Source organism: Zosterops lateralis (assembly GCF_965231275.1).
Source record: "Zosterops lateralis genome assembly, chromosome: 14".
Lineage (NCBI taxonomy): Eukaryota > Metazoa > Chordata > Aves > Passeriformes > Zosteropidae > Zosterops > Zosterops lateralis.
In genome coordinates this window covers 7,051,645-7,071,255 of record NC_139774.1, presented here as the reverse complement: position 1 = coordinate 7,071,255, position 19,611 = coordinate 7,051,645, and the positions used below count along the sequence as shown (strand labels likewise).

The following is a 19,611-nucleotide window of genomic DNA, read 5'->3' as shown; positions in this document are numbered from 1 at the left end:
ATAAACCTTATCTAAACATGCTAGCAATGTCACTTCACATTTATTTAAAGAAAATGACTGAATAAATCTGTATAAACAGTTTTACAAAGCATTGCATAATACGCTGACATTTTTTCCCCTCTTTCCCAGAGGGGAATTGCTGTGTTACTGCTCACAATAACAGAGTATGATTGCAAAATTAAAGGTAGTTTTATTTATGTGATTTTTGTTATCATATACTTCAGGTATATTGCCTGTGCATTGGAGCATTCTCTGTGCTTTAAGCCAAGTTGGAAACATGTAGACTTTAATGATTACTGCAACTGCATCCAATCTAAAGCCACATTTGGTGATGTATTTACATGTATTTTACATTATGCAAAACATAATGCTGCTTCTGCGAAGTGGCAACCAAATTATTTGGAATAACATAGCTGTGAAATTCTATATAAGGAATGCTAGTTTGCAATAATTAACTCTTATAAACCTAGATGATTTAACCATAAAGAAAAAAATTAAATAATTTAGAAATAACTTAAAATACTACCTGGATGATATACAGGTAAGAATTAGAAAGACTAGAAATGGAAGAAAGGTGCATGAAATCATTATGTGGTAATGCCTCTGTAAGGTTTGAAATCTGAGTTGAAAAAAGGAAGTATCATATCCTGCTTCTGGGTAGTATCCTGGTAAGGAACTATAGTGGTGTTGAAGAGAAGACTGACCAGGAGCTCCTTGAAGAGACAGATCTGTGGCTCTTCCTTTGATGAGAGTTTTCATGTAGGAAGTGCTCCCTACACTCAGTGACTATCACCTCTGCTGCCTGACACATTTCAGCCTCTGATGCTGTGGAAGAGGATGGCACAGAGCTGCTTTTCCACGGGAATCACCTCTTGTCAAACGTTCATATGGCAAGAAGCACTTCTTTACAGAGGAAGAAGAGTCAGCCTCTCATCTACCATGGTCTTTAAAGTGGCAGTCCTGGTTTACCATTCTAATGGAGGTTTTCTGATCTATCCAGAATAACAAATGTAGATTTAATTGATACTGGAAAGCATTTTCACACTACTTACACCTCAAGAGTAGTCAATTAATGTACACAGTAATTTGGATCAAATGATTCAGATGAGCAACTGTAGAAAAACCAGCAATAGAATCCAACAGATGTAACAGCAGCTTATGCAGCTGGTTGGAAGGAAATTTATTAACACAGGAAAATATAGAACATGGCAGGTGATCAGACAGCAAATGTCTAGAATCTGTATCAGACTCATCACAATGGTCAGCATCAGCAAGCCCATCTAAATCAGAGTTCCAAGATGGAAACATCCAAGGTAGAATTATTAGAAACAACAAAATAAGAGTGAATTTAAAAGTCTTGAGAAGGCAAAAGATGATGAGTTAGACTAAAGGAACAAACTGCTAAATGCAGCTTGAGAAGTTTCAAGAGTGGAATGATGATACTCAGCCATTTTTATCTGAACTCAGTGCAAAGAAATTCAAGCAAGTCCAATAGGATTTAACAAGTCTGTGGCAATGTATCTGCTGGTAACTGAGTCTGAGTCTTCCTTGAGTTTATGTTCTTTAAATTTCTACATGATTTTACTACTCAGGTTTCAGTGTCCAAGAAGCAAATCAAGATATATGCCCAATTCCTTCTTTGCCTTTCCATTACCCTAAACAGGATCAACAGTCTTTGAAAATGGAGTGTATCTTATGTAATGATTCTGACTAGATATATGGAAGAATTTTTTTTTTTTTTTTTTTTTTTTTTTTTTTTTTTTTTTTTTTTTTTAATGAGAGTGATGAAACAGTGGAAGAAGTTGCCCAGAGAGGTGGTGGATGCCCCATCCCTGGAAATAGGGATCCAAGGTCACATTGGATGGTGCCCTGAGCAACCTGATCTAGCTGAAGATGACACTGCTCATTAAAATGAGATTGGAGTAGGTGACCTTTAAAGGTCCCTTCCAACTCAAACTACTCCATGATTTAAAAACAACCAAAACCAGAACAACCCCCTAAACTACCATATTTTGCATATGATATAAATATGATATGAAATTTAAATAAAGATTTGGCCACAGTTTCATCTGGAATAGCCCTGGGGAAGCTCTGCAGCCAGCCGGATGGAGTTCACTCAAATGGAAAAAACAGGACACCTGAGTCACCCGATCTCCAAGGGATTGCAATGGATTCAGCAGATACCACAGCCATGGAAAAAAGCTGCTGTTGCACACTGTGTTGTAAGTTCTCTCGTATCTTCTGAATAACACCAAGCAAAAATAGAGAGATTACCAGTGCCTGTGTCCACCCTGGAATCTGTCCATGAAAGGGAATTCAACAGCATAAAGGGAGCATGAACTAACTTTGGTTTTGCAAGCAGTTGTGGATGAGAGGACTGATCAGCACTTCTTCTCTCACCACCTTCTGCTGATTGAAAATTATATGAGATTATTACCAACCAAGAGTGTTGGAACTGCAAGAAAGCCATTACAGATTTTTCTAGTCTATAAAGTATAAGCAAAGATGCTGTGCTGCAAATAGCAGTTTCAATAATGATTTATCCACCTGTTTTACAGTGTCAACACTGAATGCAGTAACAGAAGTTGTTTTGTGTAGAAGTTTTCATCCTCATGATGTGAGGTTTATTCCTCATGGCATCAATCTTCTCTTGTACAGTATCTGGTCCTGATGAATTCATAATATTGCACATAGTGACCCAAGAGGAATCTTGTAATATCACAAAAGAACACTCATACCTTGTAAAATCAGTCCTTCACTATTGGAGCCTAGTTAAAGATGGAGTGTTTGCATGATCCCATTTCTAAAATATGTTTTTGTTTAATGAAAAACTGTTTCTGAACTAATTTCAGCAGTTCAGACCCCTTTTTGATTCTTATAAATGAAAATAATTACATAATATTTGTCTCCCTTTAATAGATAAAATATTCAGGTCCATTAAATATTAATATGTTTTTTCGCTGCTGGTCAAACAGGAACAGCTGTCAGCTCCTTCCCTTCTCCCCAGAGCAGCCTCCGTGCAGTAGGACAAGTTCTCTGATCCTCTCCTATTTGATTCCCTGTCTATTGCTTAAAGGATTGCAAACCTGATTACCAGATCAGAGTGGATACCAGAGCAGAACTGCCACAGACTGTTAACCATGCTGGCCTAGTAAATTAATTAAAAGGCTCAGTATAAAAAATATACAAATCATGTAAAGCTGTTACTTGTGTTCCACAGTATACCTTGCGTCAGTCCTGCAAGCTGGTAAATTTCTGCAACAATTATTGAAATTAATTAACTCTGCCTAGTGAATTGGATTAGCATTCCAGTTAGTGCCTTCAAATTCTTCTTCATGATCAGCAATTTGTCACTGGACTTTGGATATTCTTTTACACAGCTGAAAGATCTATTGTATGAGCAAGAGTATTGAAAACACAAGTGAAGCAAAGTGTGCAAAAATATACCTTAGCTAGTGGTGGCACTCTGACATCTATGGATCTTAAATTTCCATTGATTAATATTAGAGGAAAGACTTCGGGTAAATGCAGGTCTAGCCTTACAAAATTACTTACAGGGTAGTTTATAGCATTTTTAAAATGTAATTTAATTTTTAAAAAACCAAAAAACCCTTGAAAAATTAAATAAAAAATTCACAGATTTTTTTCATTGCCAAAAATCACCAATAGAAATAAAAACCTGTTAGAGTGTCTTCATGAAGTTTACAATGGTAAAGGATGGTATATGGTAACATAACATCGAAATTAAAGTCATCATTATGAATATGCCTTAACTGATTAAAATTGTTTCTCTCCAATCAAAAAGAAAAAAAAATAAACCATTGAATGGATGAGATCTGAACCATGGTGATACAATTCTCCTTCTTAAAAGATATAAATTATAACCTATAAAACTATTCTGTGCTAACAACTTGTGATGGATTTTTGGAAAAAAGTGTTCTGTCTGCAGGCCCACTGTGTGTGTAGGGGCTCTGAAAAAATACCAGAAATTTCACTACCAGAGCTTAAGTATGAAACTTAAGTTTCCAATTGACAAATAATCCTTTGTTTTTTTCCTAATGCAGATTTTTTTTTAATTCTGACTTTGATTTTTTCTCCTTGAACTATCATGATGAATTATAACTCAAAGGGCTTCCCCTGACAAAAAAAAAAAAAAATAATCCCACAACCCCCTCACCCTCTCCAACCCCCCGCAAACCTCCAAAGATGATTCAGCCTTATTTAACTTTCCAATTCTGCGTGTGAAAGTTTATACATTTCAGACTGAAAACATTTTTGCATTCAGCACAGATTTGCCACTGTGTCAAATTCATCCCAAAATGGTCAAAGTGATAAATTACAAGTGTTTTATGATAAGTGCCCCATTTGGATAATGGATAAAGCATAATGGATACTTTCCCCAGAAATGTGTATCTTGGCAAATATCTTTTCTGCCTCAATTCTCCATCCCTAGGGGGCAACTTTTAGACTCAAAATTAAGTACACAGCACATTGATGGTTTATTTCTGAGAAGTTCCTCATTTAGTCAATAGTATCCTGGCCCATTATACATTGAAAATATGCAAACCTGTCAAGTTTTAAACATTTCTGTGGCAAATATTTCTTATCCAGATCATCTGAAAGATTTATGAAAGCAGGTTAAATTTAGGTTTTAGTTCCAATGTTCCATACAGCTCTTACTATAATATACAGCCATCATTTTGGATTTATTCCTTTGGAAACAGATAGTACATATTCAAGTCTACATTCTGACTAAGAAAACATCTCAGTAAAGCTTCACTGACTGCATGCTCTAGAGACAACTCATTCAGCTTTCCAGGCTAGAGGGCAGCATTCACTGCTGAGGTGGCTAAGAACACTGCCCTGCAGAGCTAAGACAAGGTCATTACAATTCCACTCCACTCATTTTCTACAAGAAATTACATTTTAAAGCACTGTCTGACAGAAGTGAGAGTCTGCCTTCCTGGGGAAATGCTTAAAAATTTATCCCCATTACAGTTTACCTTATTGACATCCATTCTCAACTTCTCATTGTTGGCACTGGCAGCTTTTTCTGCTGCTTTCTTTTGACGCTGAGGTCCCCTGCCAAAGAAGATGTAGTTGACCAATGCATACTCCAGCAGAGCCATGAAAACGAAGACAAAACATCCCATAAGGTACATATCAATGGCTTTCACATATGGAATTTTGGGAAGAGTCTCTCGAAGATGGGTGTTAATTGTTGTCATTGTGAGCACAGTTGTGATTCCTGGAAAAAAGAATTGACAAATCTAGTGATTGAAATAATTTTAATTTGTTTTCTAGAATAATAATTTATACTATTCAAATGCTAGAGTTGAAAAATAATTTATTTTTCCCTTGGTGGAAAAAAGATATCTCTAACCTTTGTCCACATTCGCAGAATTCTAGAAAGGTTTGGGTTGGAAGGGATCTTCAAAACCCTCTAGTTCCATGGGCAGGGAACCTTCCACTAGACCAGGTTGCTCATAACCCCATCCACCCTGCCCTTGAATGTTTCCAGGGGTGGGGAAGCCCCAACTCCAGCCAACATGATCTACTATCTCACTACACTCACAGTGAAGAATTCCCTCCTAAGATCTAATCTAAATCCACACACGGTCAGTTTAAAGCCATTCCCTGTCCCAAGTCCCTCTCCAGCTCTCTTGGAGCCCTTTTAGGCTCTCAAAGTTGCTCTAAGGTGTCTCTGGAGCCTTCTCTGCTCCAGGCTGAACAATTCCAACGCCCTGTCTTCATAGAGAGAGGTGCTCCAGTCACACAATTATCTTTGTGACATTTCTCCAGCCTGTTAAAGGTCCCTCTGAATGGCATCTCTTCTCTCCAGCACATGGACAACACCACACAGCTCAGTACCTTGCTGAGGATGGAGGATGCCCTCAGTCCCATTGTCCATGTTGCTGACAGGGATGTTAAGCAGCACCAATCCCAACACAGACCCCTGAGGACACTTGTCACTGGTCCCCACTTGGACATCAAACTGTTGACCACAACTATTTAAGTGCAGCAATCCAGCCAATTCCTTGTCCACTGAGTGGCCCATCCAACAAATCCATGGCTCTTCAGTTTAGAGAGAAGGATCTCATGTATAACAGTGTCAGGTGCTTTGCACAAGTCTGGGTAGATTATAACAGTTGCTCTTTCTTCATCCCACCAGTGTTGGGACCCTGTTGTAGATGGCCACAGACTTTGCCAGGCACAACTTGCCCTTAGTGAAGCCAGGTTGGCTCTCATGAATCACATCCTTAGTTTCCATGTGCCTTGGCATAGTTTCCAGAAGGATCTGCTCTATGACCTTGACAGGCACTGACATGAGACTGACAGCTCTTTAGCTCCCCAAGCCTTCCTTTCTTCCCCCTCTTAAAAAGGGGGGCTTTGCTTCCACTTTTCCAGTCAGAGAAACCGCCATGGCTTCTCAAATATGATGGACAGGGTTTTAGACAATTCATTTGCTCAGGACTTGAAGGTGCATCTCATCAGGTCCCAGGGACTTGTGCTTGGGATCCCCAGGCTCCTCAGATGGTCCCTTAAGCAGAGGGGTCTTCATTCTCCCAGTCCCAGCCTTTGCCTTCTGTAACTCAGGCAATGTGTCCAGAGCACTTGTCCATGAGTATAAGGCATTAAAAGGTGTTCAGTACCTCAGGCTTCTCCAGACCCTGGGTATCCAGGCCTCCTGTTTCAGAGAGGACTCTCATTTTCCTTTAATGTCTTTTAGCACTGATGTACCTATACAGAAGCTTTTCTTGTTGCCCTTCACATCCCCGGACAGATTTAGTTCTATCTTGGGGCTTTAGCTTACCTAACCTGATCCCTGGCTGCTCAGATTATTTTTGTGTATTTCTCACAGGCTACCTGACCTTGCTGCCATCCTCTGAAGGTTTCCTTTTTGTGTTTGAACTTTTTCAGGAAATTCTTGTTCAGTCCTTAACTTGGACTTGGATTTTTTTTATATAACATAAAAAAAAAATCACACTTGTAATAAATTGAGCTCAATCAAGTAAACAGTAGTTGGATTCCATAAGTATATTTTTAAGCAGCTAAACTGCAACCTTCTGTAATGAGAATCAGTTAAAAATTACAGGCTACAGTCACTTTATCTTGCTATTCTCCAGCACTTTCAGGATGTCTGCAGTATCAAATTCTTAAGGCAAAATGCTACACAGGAAGGTCTGGTAAAACTCAGATGTATTCTATAACATTAAAATGTCACATTCTCAATGGCATCTTTTATGGGGATTTACTCATTTTAGCTATATAAGAGCTGTACTGGCAGGAATCCATCTGATTTAGACAAAATTTGGCAATAGATAGAGATACTTATTTTTGTAACATGCTCCTTTTGATGAGGGGCACAGAATAAACAGACACACATGGGACTAGTGATGAGATGTACAAATACTCTAGAGATTAATTAGGGAAACAGTCTTGCTTTTGGAATGTAAGGTAACAGTAAGGAAAAAAATAACCAGACTCTTACAACTGTTTAGGTTGGAAAAGACCTTTAAGTCCATTGAATCCAATCTCCAACTCAGCACTGCCATGTTCTTCACTAAACCATGTCCCCAAGCACCAAATCTACACATCTTTTAAATCCCTTCATGGATTGTAACTTCACCATTTCCCAGAACAGCCTCTGCCAGGGCTGGAAACCTTTTTGGTGAAGAAATTTCCCCCGGGATCTAATCTAAGCCTCTCCTGGAATAGCTTGAACCCATTTCCTCTTGTCCTTTTACTTGTTACCTTGCAGAAGAGACCAACCCCCAGCTGGCTGCAACCTCCTCCCAAAGAGTTTTAGAGAGCACAAAGGTCCCCTCTGAGCCTCCTTTTCTCCAGGCTGAGCTCCCCCAGCTGCTCCTCATCAGTTTTGTGCTCCAGACCCTTCCCCAGCTCTGTTCCCTTCTCTGGACACTCTGGACACTCAGCCCCTCAATGTCTGTCTTGAGGTCAGAGCCTTGAACTGGACACAGGGTTTGAGGCACAGACTCCTCACTCCATATAAGGACAAGGGAGCTATACAACCCTGGTAAAACTTTATTTAATTCTTGAAAGGAAAAGCAGTTTATAATCCAAAACACCATGCTGAACGTGTGTTCTGGACTGCCATGGGCAAAAGCAAACTAAGTGCATTCTCTTTGGAGAAAAAAACAAGCAGCAAAAGAACAACAGAATATGTTGAGACAATTATACAGTTAGTTGATTCAGACATGAAATCTCTTTGATTTTTATTTAAATTCTGATGTTTTAAATGCTGATTCAAATAATACAAAGCTTAACAAGCCAAACATAAAGAGATCTAACATATATTTTTTTCATTTTCAAATCATGCATTATCCACTCAGCCAGAAGCTAGGAAAACCATTCAGCTAATGCACACTGCATGAGATGTGTAAAAATGCCTACCTAAAGCAACTCTTGCAGCTGAAGCATCATAATTAATCCAGAAGGAAACCCAGGACAGGATAGTGATCAGAATAGAAGGCATGTAGGTCTGCAGAATGAAGTAACCAATGTTTCTCTTAAGTTTAAAGCTGAGAGACAGCCTTGGGTAGGCACCTAAAAGAGAATATTTGGTATGGCCATAATTTATTTGCATAATGCCTGAAAACATTTTTTTTCTGTCATTTTGGTTTTATTTTTTTCATTCAACACAGAGTACACTCAGAGCTGAAAGATCCAGAATATTCAGCTGCAGAATTTCTAGCAAGAATTGGGATTAAATCATCTTTTATGGTAAAGGTACAAAGATGCTCTAGTTGCTTATCTGCTGGTAATCATTCAACAATCAACAGCCAAAATACACATCAGAGCAACAAAGCACAGAAATGCCTCTTCCCTGACAAACTGCCAGATGCCAGCTTCAGTGTAACCCTCATCCTAAACTTCCCTCCAAGAAATCTTATCCTTATCCTAAACTTCTCTCCAAGTAATGCAACACTCATCTTTTGTCACTGGACACCAGAAATATTGTAGTGTATGAAACATTTGTTAATATGGTGCCTAGAAATAATTCTTCAAGTCCTATTTCTGGTTGATTTTGAGGAATTTGGGATGTACAGTATAGTCCCTCCAAAGATGATTTCTACCCATATGTGGAAAGTGAGTTTTGAAGATAATTTGTATTTAACACATCTAATGGATTTCTCAAGTGGGTAGAAAACATCTCCTAGTAACAGCCCAATCCAACTCTTGCCTCTTTTGAACAATTTAATATGATTGAAATATGTTAGTTTTTTGTTGTTGCTGTTTTGTTTTTTTTTAAAATTTCATGAAATCCAATCTGATTTTCTGCTCCTTCATAATAAGCATCTTTTCAGCCTTCAGAAAGTCATACACTTGCTAGAACAGGGTAAACTGGAAATCCAGGAACAAGCATTTTAAAGATTTTATATTGAAGACAAAATAATTAGTCTAATACATCCCCAACTTGGCAAAAGAAACATCTAAAAATACAGAGAAAAAGTTTCCTAAAATTCCTACACTGGGTTGGGTTTATGGCACAGAGGTGTATAAGTGGCTAAATCAGTTCTCATAGATAAACAGAAAATACAGCTCATTTGATGAGCCTTAACGTGACAGATTCCTGTGCCCTCTTTGCATGCTAATGAATGATGCATTACACACTATGGAAGCTGTAATAAAAACTTATGCTTTCCAAATTCACAGCTGTTGCTCTGTTTTATTCCTGTTTTTACAAGTTGAGAATTAATCCAGTTTTAAAAGTCTTTAAAAGAATTCCCCTTTTAATTTCCCCTCACAAACCTGTAGAGAAAACAACATTCTTGGTGATAAGCTTGTAGTCCACAATGGAGAACTGTGGCAGCTCGATCTTTGTCACTCCTGTGACTGCATTATCACCCCCACGCCAGTAAAATTCAATGTCATCTGTTGTATAGCCATCTACAAAAACAGGAATAAACAAGTGAGAGGCACATCTCTGCTGACATCACAGGGAACAGTTCATTAACTCAAAACATACAAAATATATTTCCAAAATTAAACCATTTATAAACATACTGACACAGGTCATTCCAAATATAACTTCAAAAGGCAATCCTACGTGTATTTTAGTATTTGTTTGGTTTGTATTTTTTTAAGATATGTTACATGAATGTATTAACAAAACAGACCTTTAAAACCAAATTAAGACTACACACATCCCATCTCTAGGTAGCAACTGTACATCAGCTTAATGTGACTTCTGATCCCAAGGATGGATAAAATGGGATGAGTTTGCTGTAAGTTCTGTCCCTGAGCTGAAACATCAGCACTGTCACTGTTTAGTTTTCAGTTGTAAAAACCAGCATAATTCTTTTTCTAAAATGGCTTGAATGCAGTAAAAGAAAGCCACATTCAGTGAGGATTGTAAGAGTCCTCATAGGAAGCAACTTTGGCAGATGCAACACCCATTCCTGGCAAAAAAAAAATTCCCACAAGAAATCACCAAAGGAAAAAAAAATCCCACCACCCAAAAAACCACCCAGAACACAGCACATGTTCACACAGTCATAAAATATATCCATGAGAAAGGAATCTGGTTTCCCAAATGGCAGCTGAGCCAAGTTGTATGGCCTGGAGTTGATGTACAGAAATGATCATGAGACATCAGAAATAAATCTATTGCAAAACCAGGAAATACAGCATTCATTAATGTTTCATTATACATTAATCCAAAGATTTTTGTCGTTGAAAGTTGTAAATAAAATCAACTAAAACACAGAATAGTGACTATGACTTTTTTGCAAATATAGATAATAAATATATAAAACACCTTGATTTTAAGTCCTCATCCACAGACAAAGGACAAAACTGTACACTAAACACCATTTTAGAGCGCTCAAATACCACTGAATTTCTAGGAATAATGCAAAGAATCTATAAAACTGTTCCTGTGCATCATTAATTTTTTGATAATCCAGGTAAAATCCAGGTGTACAGCATTAGCAGAAGGCAAGCAAGTTTGAATGAAATAATCTGCAAAAACACTGAAACAACTATAAAAGTCTATCTAATACACACAGATTTAAAAAGTATTTTCGTAGATTCACTTCTACAGTATGTTGACAGCAATTCCAGAGTTTTGTATAAGTGACTCTTTTACTTTCCTGGTCACAAGTCTGTCTTCAGAAAAGAGGCAGACAGCCTACCCTGCCTAGAAACACTTTATGTTTGACAAATCTTTCTCAGAGAGAGTACAAAAAAATCTAAAATAAAATAAAGTCTAAAATAAAATAAAGATTAATAATTATATTGGCTGATCTTGAGATGCGAAAGCAACATACTGCACTTCATGTTATGAAAAATATAAAAGCACATCCTTAGAAAGTTTAAGAAGGTTGATATTAATTTTGTAGGAGTGTCTTTGTGATATTATAAAGTTTTACTGATGTTCTGATATCTACCCTACCTTCCAATGGCAAGTTCCAGATTCTAATGCCATTTACTGAACTTGGTGGGATTAATCAAGGTAATTTATTTAATTCTGAGGTAACTAAACTGTTAAACTTCACAGCCAACAAATTGATATCTTATTTTACTTTTGTTTATTTCTTAAAAAAAGCAAATGCTAAAATAGGTTTCAGAAGGGAAATCCCCACTTTTCTATGTAAGAGAAAAAGTAGATTTGTTTGTATTTTTCAGAATATCTGTTAGAAGAACTTTTTTGCTGAACTGCCTAGGAACAGTTCAGCCTTGAACACTCTAATCACACCAGGGTTCACACAGGAGAACTCCAGGATTTATATTCCAGTGACTGCCAAATGCTTCAGTATTATCCTCTAGAAGGAAAATGTGCTTCAGCTTCTCCCTGGATTCTCACAGCCTTAGCACTAAACAGACATTGACAACTACTGCTTAGGAGAGAGGAATCCTCGGAAACTCTCACCCACTAGTGAGACTCTTCAAACCAAAGATCCCAAACTCCACAATGGGTGGCTCTGGGGAGACCTGAGCAGAATGTCCTGCTGCTTAAGGGACTTATATTGGGCAAATGATAACCTGAAACTGGCCAGAATGAGAAGACTTGTTAGTAGGTATCAATAAGGGAATTTCAGGAAGTCTCTTTGAGCTTTCATTAAAATACTTCTCCTTCTTTCCAAAAAGGATAAATTATCCCATTCATTTCAGAACGTGGAGAAGGAAAGCAAAGAAAGTTACAGTCATCTGCACATGAATGCTCTTGTGTTACTGCTAAAGTACCCAAAGACAATTGGATATAAGTCTAATATCTGCAAAACATCTGCCAAAAGAGAGAATGGGCCCATTCATGTCTCTAGTGGATGTTTTACAGTGAAGTCCAATTACCTGTGGCTGTAATAAACTCTTTCTGCAGGTATCTGGGGCTCAAAACAACCCTACTTACAAGCTAAAATTATTTAAAGATCAACCAATTTAAAGTAGTAATAAGCAGTCTAGAAAAACCAATCTGTAGCTCTTGACAAGAAAAGACAAGAATTAATAAAGGCAGTTCAATATTTCTAAATTATCGGACCACATGTTGGTAAAGCAGAAAGGAAAGCATACTAAACCCAGAAATATTCTGAGTAATCTTTGCAGGAATACGACTTTAGCACAGAACATTATTTGATTTAGACTGTAAAGCAACTGTTGGTTTACTATATATTAAATTGTATGTAGCTCTGCTGCCAGCAGAGAGCATCTGATTGATTGCTTTTCCCTCAATCATTTATATATCATCAGCAGCACGATTTACTTCACGTTCAGAAAGTTCAATTTCTCATTTCTGTCATGCATCACACACTGGCAGTCAACCAAATCAATACATTGTCCTGGTAATATGGCACCAATCCTGAGAGAAGCAAAGCATTCTTGACTCCCATTAGCAGGGACAGGGAGTTTATCATCGTGTATACATTGAGGAATGACAGATGATGAAGCACTGTAGAGGAAAAACAAACAACTAGTAGAACATAAAATAAAACCCCCTTCACATAGAAACTATAAAAGCACCAATTTTTTCCCCAGCCTATTCAAGATAAGTCAAAAATAGGAAATTCTTCTAATACAAACAAACCTGAAACGAAAGCTGAAGCGTTCCTGACTGAAAATGGAAATATTTAGACACAAGACAATTATCAGAAACACCATACAATGGAATAAAAGAGGCAGATTTTTCTGAAAAACTCAGGATTTATCAGGATTCACTGTCTCACAATGCTGCAGTTTATACGTGACAGCCGGGAGGTATTTTACATCTACAGGGTGCACTGTGTGGGAATTCAAATGCCCCACATTGCTGACACTGTGGAGCACCTGGAGACTGAAGATAAGACAGCTGTTGATATAATTTGGTTTTTTGGGGGGTGTAGGGATTACATAAACATGGAAAACAGTGAAAATGTGCCTAAAACAAAGGGAGGATCCTGAGGCCATGCCCTAATCTCTCTCTGCTCTGACCCATCAGGAATTTGTGTGAGCTTGGGCAATACCTGTGCACATCCTGCATCACCTCTGAGCTGAGGAGAACCACTTCAGCAGTCACAAGGAGACACAGGAGACAGAAGCATCCTCTTGGCAACTGCCTAAATCCTACCTCCAGCTGCTAAAGCTTATCCAAGTAACAGTTCCTCTAGTTACAACCCCTATCTGTGATTCTGAGAGCACGGAATTATGATGAAGCACAGTTCAGCTACTTCCAAATTTTTGCTAGCAGCTCCAGAGTCTTGGTGAAAGCTGGGAGCACACCACCCCTCTGATCACCTGAGGTATTTGTCCTTTGCTCACCAATAAAAAACATATGAGAACTCAGTTTACAGCAGATTCTGGACTTAAATACTATCACAAAGCAGCCATTTACAAGATGAACACCATATACCTGGTGGAGAATAACAGAGTTGCATTATACATTTGGCATTTTTGGGGAAAAAAGTATCAAAAATGCACATTATTATATACAAAAACCTATGGCCTCATAGATAGGGAATGAGTAACAAGCCATTTAATTTCTCCTGCTGCTATCAAATGGATTCTCTCTGCCTAGCCACTCACAATATGGTAGCTTCCCCCCAAAAAATGGAGAGAACTCATGTGATATCTACACCCATCTACAAGTGAATGTTTTGATTACAAATATACAAAATATTGTTACCTAACAATCATAATACATTAATTTATATAAATGCAGGTCACAAACTTTCAGAGTAATTGAAGACCTTGACATCTAAAGGTCCTGTAAAATGAGATGAATATTAAGTGATTAATCCTGTTTGTAAAACAGACTGTAGAATACCTTTAGTAGAAATATCTATGCATTTCACTTATTTTTAAACATGGAGCCACAACTTCCTCCTTTTTCAAGATTTTATTCAGCAGTTTTGCATTTACTCAGAGTAAACAGTAAATTATACTTTTATACGTAAAATTACTTATAAAAGACGAAGTAACATGCGAAGCATATTTTGAAATTCTGAAGCCTTTCAGATCTCTCAAACTTGTTTCACTGCATCACTTCAGCCTTCATATATTCAATTCACTTACTCATTCAAAAAACACAGCCAGAAAGAGTAAGTTAGAAGTGTTTCTTGGAATTTGCAGAGATGTTTAATGCTGAGGAGAACACAAGACATGAGGTGCTGAAACCAGTGGGGTGAGACAAGGGTGAGTAGGACAAACAGAGTCTGTGTGCCAGAGCAATTGGAAAAGAGCCCATCATACTTGTTTCTTTCTCCTCTTCCCCATCCCCTCTAAATTCTGTATTTCTGCATAAAACATTAGAATTCTTCTTACATTTCACTTCAAAGGCCTTTTCCCCTAAGGCTCTGAGGATTTGGATGCAAAGAGGATGTACAATTTTCTGACTGTAGTGAAATTCAATTGATTTTTAGATTGAATTGGCAACATTCTCAAAAAACAATCATCCTCAAGTTGTACAAATGGCTCCTTACTGGGGAGAGTAGGGTGGGTTAAAGAAAGAGACAGAAATATGATGCTGTAATTACTATATAGAGTGATTTAAAACCAGAAAATGTCTTTTGGTGAACAAGTGAAATGACAAATTTGATTCCTGGCCTTAGAGTAGGATTTTCATGATAGCAGAATCAAGTTTAATGTTCATGTAGGTACTTCAGGCTGATTCTTGCTTACAGGAAGCCTGGTAACTTACAGAACAGGTATCCTGGTGGAACTCATTAAACTTTTTTCCCTAATGATTTCACTGAAAATCATTCATGCTTTAGAGCACCTCCTGCAAAATGCTTTCATAAATATATTTCCACTGCTGCAATATTTCTAGGAAAAGAAAGAGAGATCAGAAACAGACAGGGAAAACTGTATCCAGGCAATAACACTCAAAAAGTTTTTATCTCCTGGAACACAGCAATTTCTTGCAATCTTTCTGCTTCCTGAATAAGTTCAGTTACTCCCACCAGTATGAATGATCTAAAGAGTTGTTGGATTCAACACTGTGGAGATCCTGCAAGCCCAAGAGCTCCTCCCCAGTAGAGACAAGTGCGGAGCAGAATGTGCACAGTGAAGGGAAGGCAGAGGTGGCTGACTGGCACAGGGAGGGGGCCACAGCATCAGGAACAAATTCCTTCTGGGACTCCTGGACAGCTGGACACTCTCTGGGTAGGCTGGAGCACAGACCTGTCCCACATCCTGCACACATCCTTCATCTTCTTCCTTCTGATTTCCATCATCCTCTTGTCCTGCAGACCAAGTGCTACGTTTATGCATTAAATATATCCCAGGACACAACAGAGTACAACACATCTGGCTCAGTTTTTATTTATTTGAATGGCTGAGGCTCAGGGATTTCCATCACTGTGGAAATTACGTATCTGATTTCTGTAGGCAAACAAATACCATTAGATAATGGTGCATGTTTTATACAGTACACAGAAACATCCTATCCCCTATTTCTGCCACAGTCTGTATTCCCTAACCCACTTACTTCATTTAGCAGATGACCTTTTCTGAGGATAAGGTTGACAGAATTATGTCAGCACATTGATTAAGTCTGGATCATCTTGAAGGTTATTTCAGTGTAACATGGGTGACATTAAGCAAATATGTGAGGAAAACATGGGTGGCAACAGTTGTCAATGTAAAGTTAGAGCTAAACATATTTCTCACTTCCACTACTACTAAAATTACAAAGAGAAAAATCCTTAATCTTTATATTTAAAAAAGCAGATTAGTATACATTAGACTTCTGCAGTAAAGTTTATTATTTCCCTATTACACATACCACAGAAGAAAAAAAGAGTTCTGGAACATAAAAGTAACTATGTGAGACATGAAAAATCTGTCCTAGACATAAAAGATGGTGGGAAGCTTAATTTCATTTGCAATTAAAACTAGAATATGGTAGAAAACTGTGAAACACAATATTAAGAAACCCAATGTAATGAATTATTTTCTTAGATCTTAATTTTACTGTCAGTGACAGAGAAGAACCAAGAAATTTACTTTCACTTCTCATAATGGTAGATCTTCAAAGATGCAATAGGAAATTGCAATATGTAACCATGAAGACGATACCAATCATTGCTGAGGAAAGCAACATTTAGGCAGAAATAAATTTCTATTTAAATGTGAATTGATGTAAATAGGATAAAAATGAATGCATGAATACTTAAGTGATCTATTTCAATGCCATTAAATCACAAAATAACAGAACTCAAGTGAAAATAACCATTGAGAAAAGACAAGTGCAATCAGGTATAAGCAGGCAATGCATTTTTTTTTTTTTTTCCAGAACGATCAACAAACAGAAAATATAAATTATTTCCTATGTTTAAAGACTTAAGATTTTACTACATAATTCACAGGTATTTTCTTTCACATTTCAATCAATAAAAACAAGTCAAAGGTAAATAAAAAATAATAATAAAAAAATACCCTCAATATCACACTGGCACGAAAAATTGCTTAGAGGAAAACAAATGCTGTTTACCCTAGTTCATGAGATGTAATCTCAACCAGATACAAAGCCCATGTCCCAGAAGGCTGAACTGGGAGATCTGTGTGGAAGAGAGAACCTGGAATGCCAAGAGACAACTCAAGGTCTGCTTGAACCTTCTGTAGTACCCAAACCCTCCATCTAAAGAGCACGACAGTGACGTGCACACACTTTAATAAACATGGCTAAAAATGTTCAGCTGAACAATTCAGTAAATGAATGATGCCTCTCATATATCAACTGGATCATTTTATAAAGTCCATAAATTTGCATAGGTAATCTCATCAACCCCCACAATCAAATATGAAAACTCTTCTGTGTTTTTAAATGAGGGATATGGATAAGTAATGATTCAAATAGGAAGTATTGTGTTCTTTTGGCATAATATTAAATGGCCAACTTTGGTGCAAAGGGAACACTTTTTTGTACTTTGATGCAAAAATATATACACACTGAATTTTTCAACTGTATTCTGAAAAGGTATTTTTGAAGATTGATGGAAATGTCTTAACCCTCAAATCTTTGTGTAAAACTAAACACTGTTTCTGCTCTTTAAAAGTAATTATTAGCAACTGTCTTCTACATTTGAAAGGCCATATTTCAGGAACAGACTTTTTATAGTAAAATGTACATCCATACTGAGTGGGTGTAAATGACAAATTATTTTCTCCTCTCTCCCTTCAGTAAGGACAAGGCTCATGTAGGGAAGCCAAATACTTATATTTGCACCCATGAATTTAATCACTGCAGCCTGTACTTCATCCTCATGATATGAGTGAATTCCTATACTTTTATCTCATTTGACTACATTAACTAATTTAGGCATAGGAAAATTGCTGTCCAAAACAATTTTTATGTGATCTGGAAATTATGAAGGCCACTGAATATTGTTCTCTATTAGACAAACAAATCTCACAATTTACTTATTTCAGAGAGGACTTCCTGAAAAGACAGTGTATGCTGTTTGCTCTTTTGTCTGATTTAAGAATTGGTCTTTTTGAAACTGGAAATAGAAATGAGGGGTATATCCAAACAAATGAATCAGCAAAGCATCATCTCCACAAGCTCAGTTTTTAATACCTTAGATATGTAAGACCAAATGTTCTAAGCTTCCTGCAACCCACTATCAGCCTACATTTGAATGCTGATGTATGTTAAAAAAAAGAGAAGTAATATGAACAACATCTGGCAACCTTAACCTTATTTATAAAATTGCATTAATACTCTACTCTGCTTAATTATTCCATAGCTGTATTAAAAATACAAAGCCACGAGGAGAAAAATGCAATTTGTAGAAGAAAGCCCTTCTGTTTGTGGCCATGCCATCTTTTTCAATTTAGAAAAACATTTATTCATTATGATATGTTAGCTTACAATTCAGTGTGAGGTAATATTCTGAAATATTATTCCATCTTTGCCCAAAGTACATCACAGTATCTAAAACACTTCTACTTTTACGTAAAGATCTGGGGTTATGAAGATTTAGGAACATTGGTCTCATAGACTGTTCAGCAGGAACATACTAAAACCTGTGATTGCCAAGAGTGAAACACCATTAGAATGTAAAAACCCCCACAGGTTTTTACACATGTAGGACAAGGGTTGGGTTTGGACTCTCAACTGAACCTCCAGAAATTAATTTTCTTTTAGTAAAGAGCAAGCTCTAATTAATGCTCCTTCTAAAGTCATCCACACATATAGATTTGGGAACTTTTTCTTGCCTATCTGGAGAAGTCTTCTGTCATCTACAAGTTCTTCAAGGATAATTGCATGTACCTTTGATGTGGAGAACTATTTATACAGTACCATGTGAATGAAGTTCATAGGAACTTTAATTATAGACCATGATATTGTTAGAACTACATCATTATTTTCTAAAAATTGCAATAGTCCTGTAACATTTCTAGATGTCCTTCACAGAGCTTGCTTGGTATCAGAAACCACATCCCTGCCTCCTCAAAATATTTTAGTGGGAGCTGTGTGCCTCAAGGCTCAGAGGACTTTCCTGCAGGAAACTCTGCTGTGACACCTCTATCAGAAAAGACAGCACAGGTTTGTTGGCAGCATCCCAGCTACTTTCCTAGGATGCTGAAAGAGGCCAGGATAAATTCTTTTGACACCCATCCCTCCTGCTTTTAGAAATGGTATGCAGAGAAAAGTTACTTGGGAGGTAACAAGATGCTAATGGTTGTGGATGGGTAAACACAAGGTAGCAGGAATTGGAAGTGTTTTAACAGGAGATGGGGACAAGGCCAAAGGAGAAGGAAAGCTTCTTCAGCTCTCTGCATTTATCTGGCACAGGAGACTAACCCTGAGAGCCTCAAACACACTGTCAAGCAGCTACTTCTGTAAATCTACGGCAGATGCAACCCCATCCCACATTTTTTTCACTAGAAAAGTTCACTTGCCCTAGTCCAGTTTAAAGTTTTTGCTTTTATGTACCACAAAGCCACATGAAATCCTGCTCTATAGGTTATACATTGTTTTAATCAGTGCCTGGTATTCTCCTCTGATCTGCATTGATGTACCATACTAGGTTTCATTACCACAATTCAGAAGTTTATAAATTCACAAAATTGTCTATAACTTTTCTAACATTCAGTTTTCTTCTGAGCTGTAACTCCAGGCATTGCTTGAGGCTATGCCTATTTCATGAAATGGATGTGACTGAGACAAGA

The 19,611-nt window shown here is 37.4% G+C and overlaps 1 protein-coding gene across 3 annotated transcripts in view; it reads right to left on the bottom strand.

Annotated features, from left to right (window-relative positions):
- GABRB2 (gamma-aminobutyric acid type A receptor subunit beta2) overlaps positions 1 to 19,611 on the bottom strand; it is a 136,127-nt gene that overhangs the window by 12,599 nt on the left and 103,917 nt on the right. For 2 of the 3 annotated variants that reach the window (XM_083871413.1, XM_083871415.1), the window contains exons 6-8: positions 9,775 to 9,912; positions 8,416 to 8,568; positions 5,004 to 5,248 (exon numbers count right to left, since the gene is read on the bottom strand). In XM_083871413.1, the coding sequence (XP_083727539.1) occupies positions 5,004 to 5,248; positions 8,416 to 8,568; positions 9,775 to 9,912 (536 nt within the window). Of the gene's footprint in view, positions 1 to 4,943; positions 5,249 to 8,415; positions 8,569 to 9,774; positions 9,913 to 19,611 lie in introns of all 3 variants that reach the window. The other variant, XM_083871414.1, reaches the window with a different exon arrangement.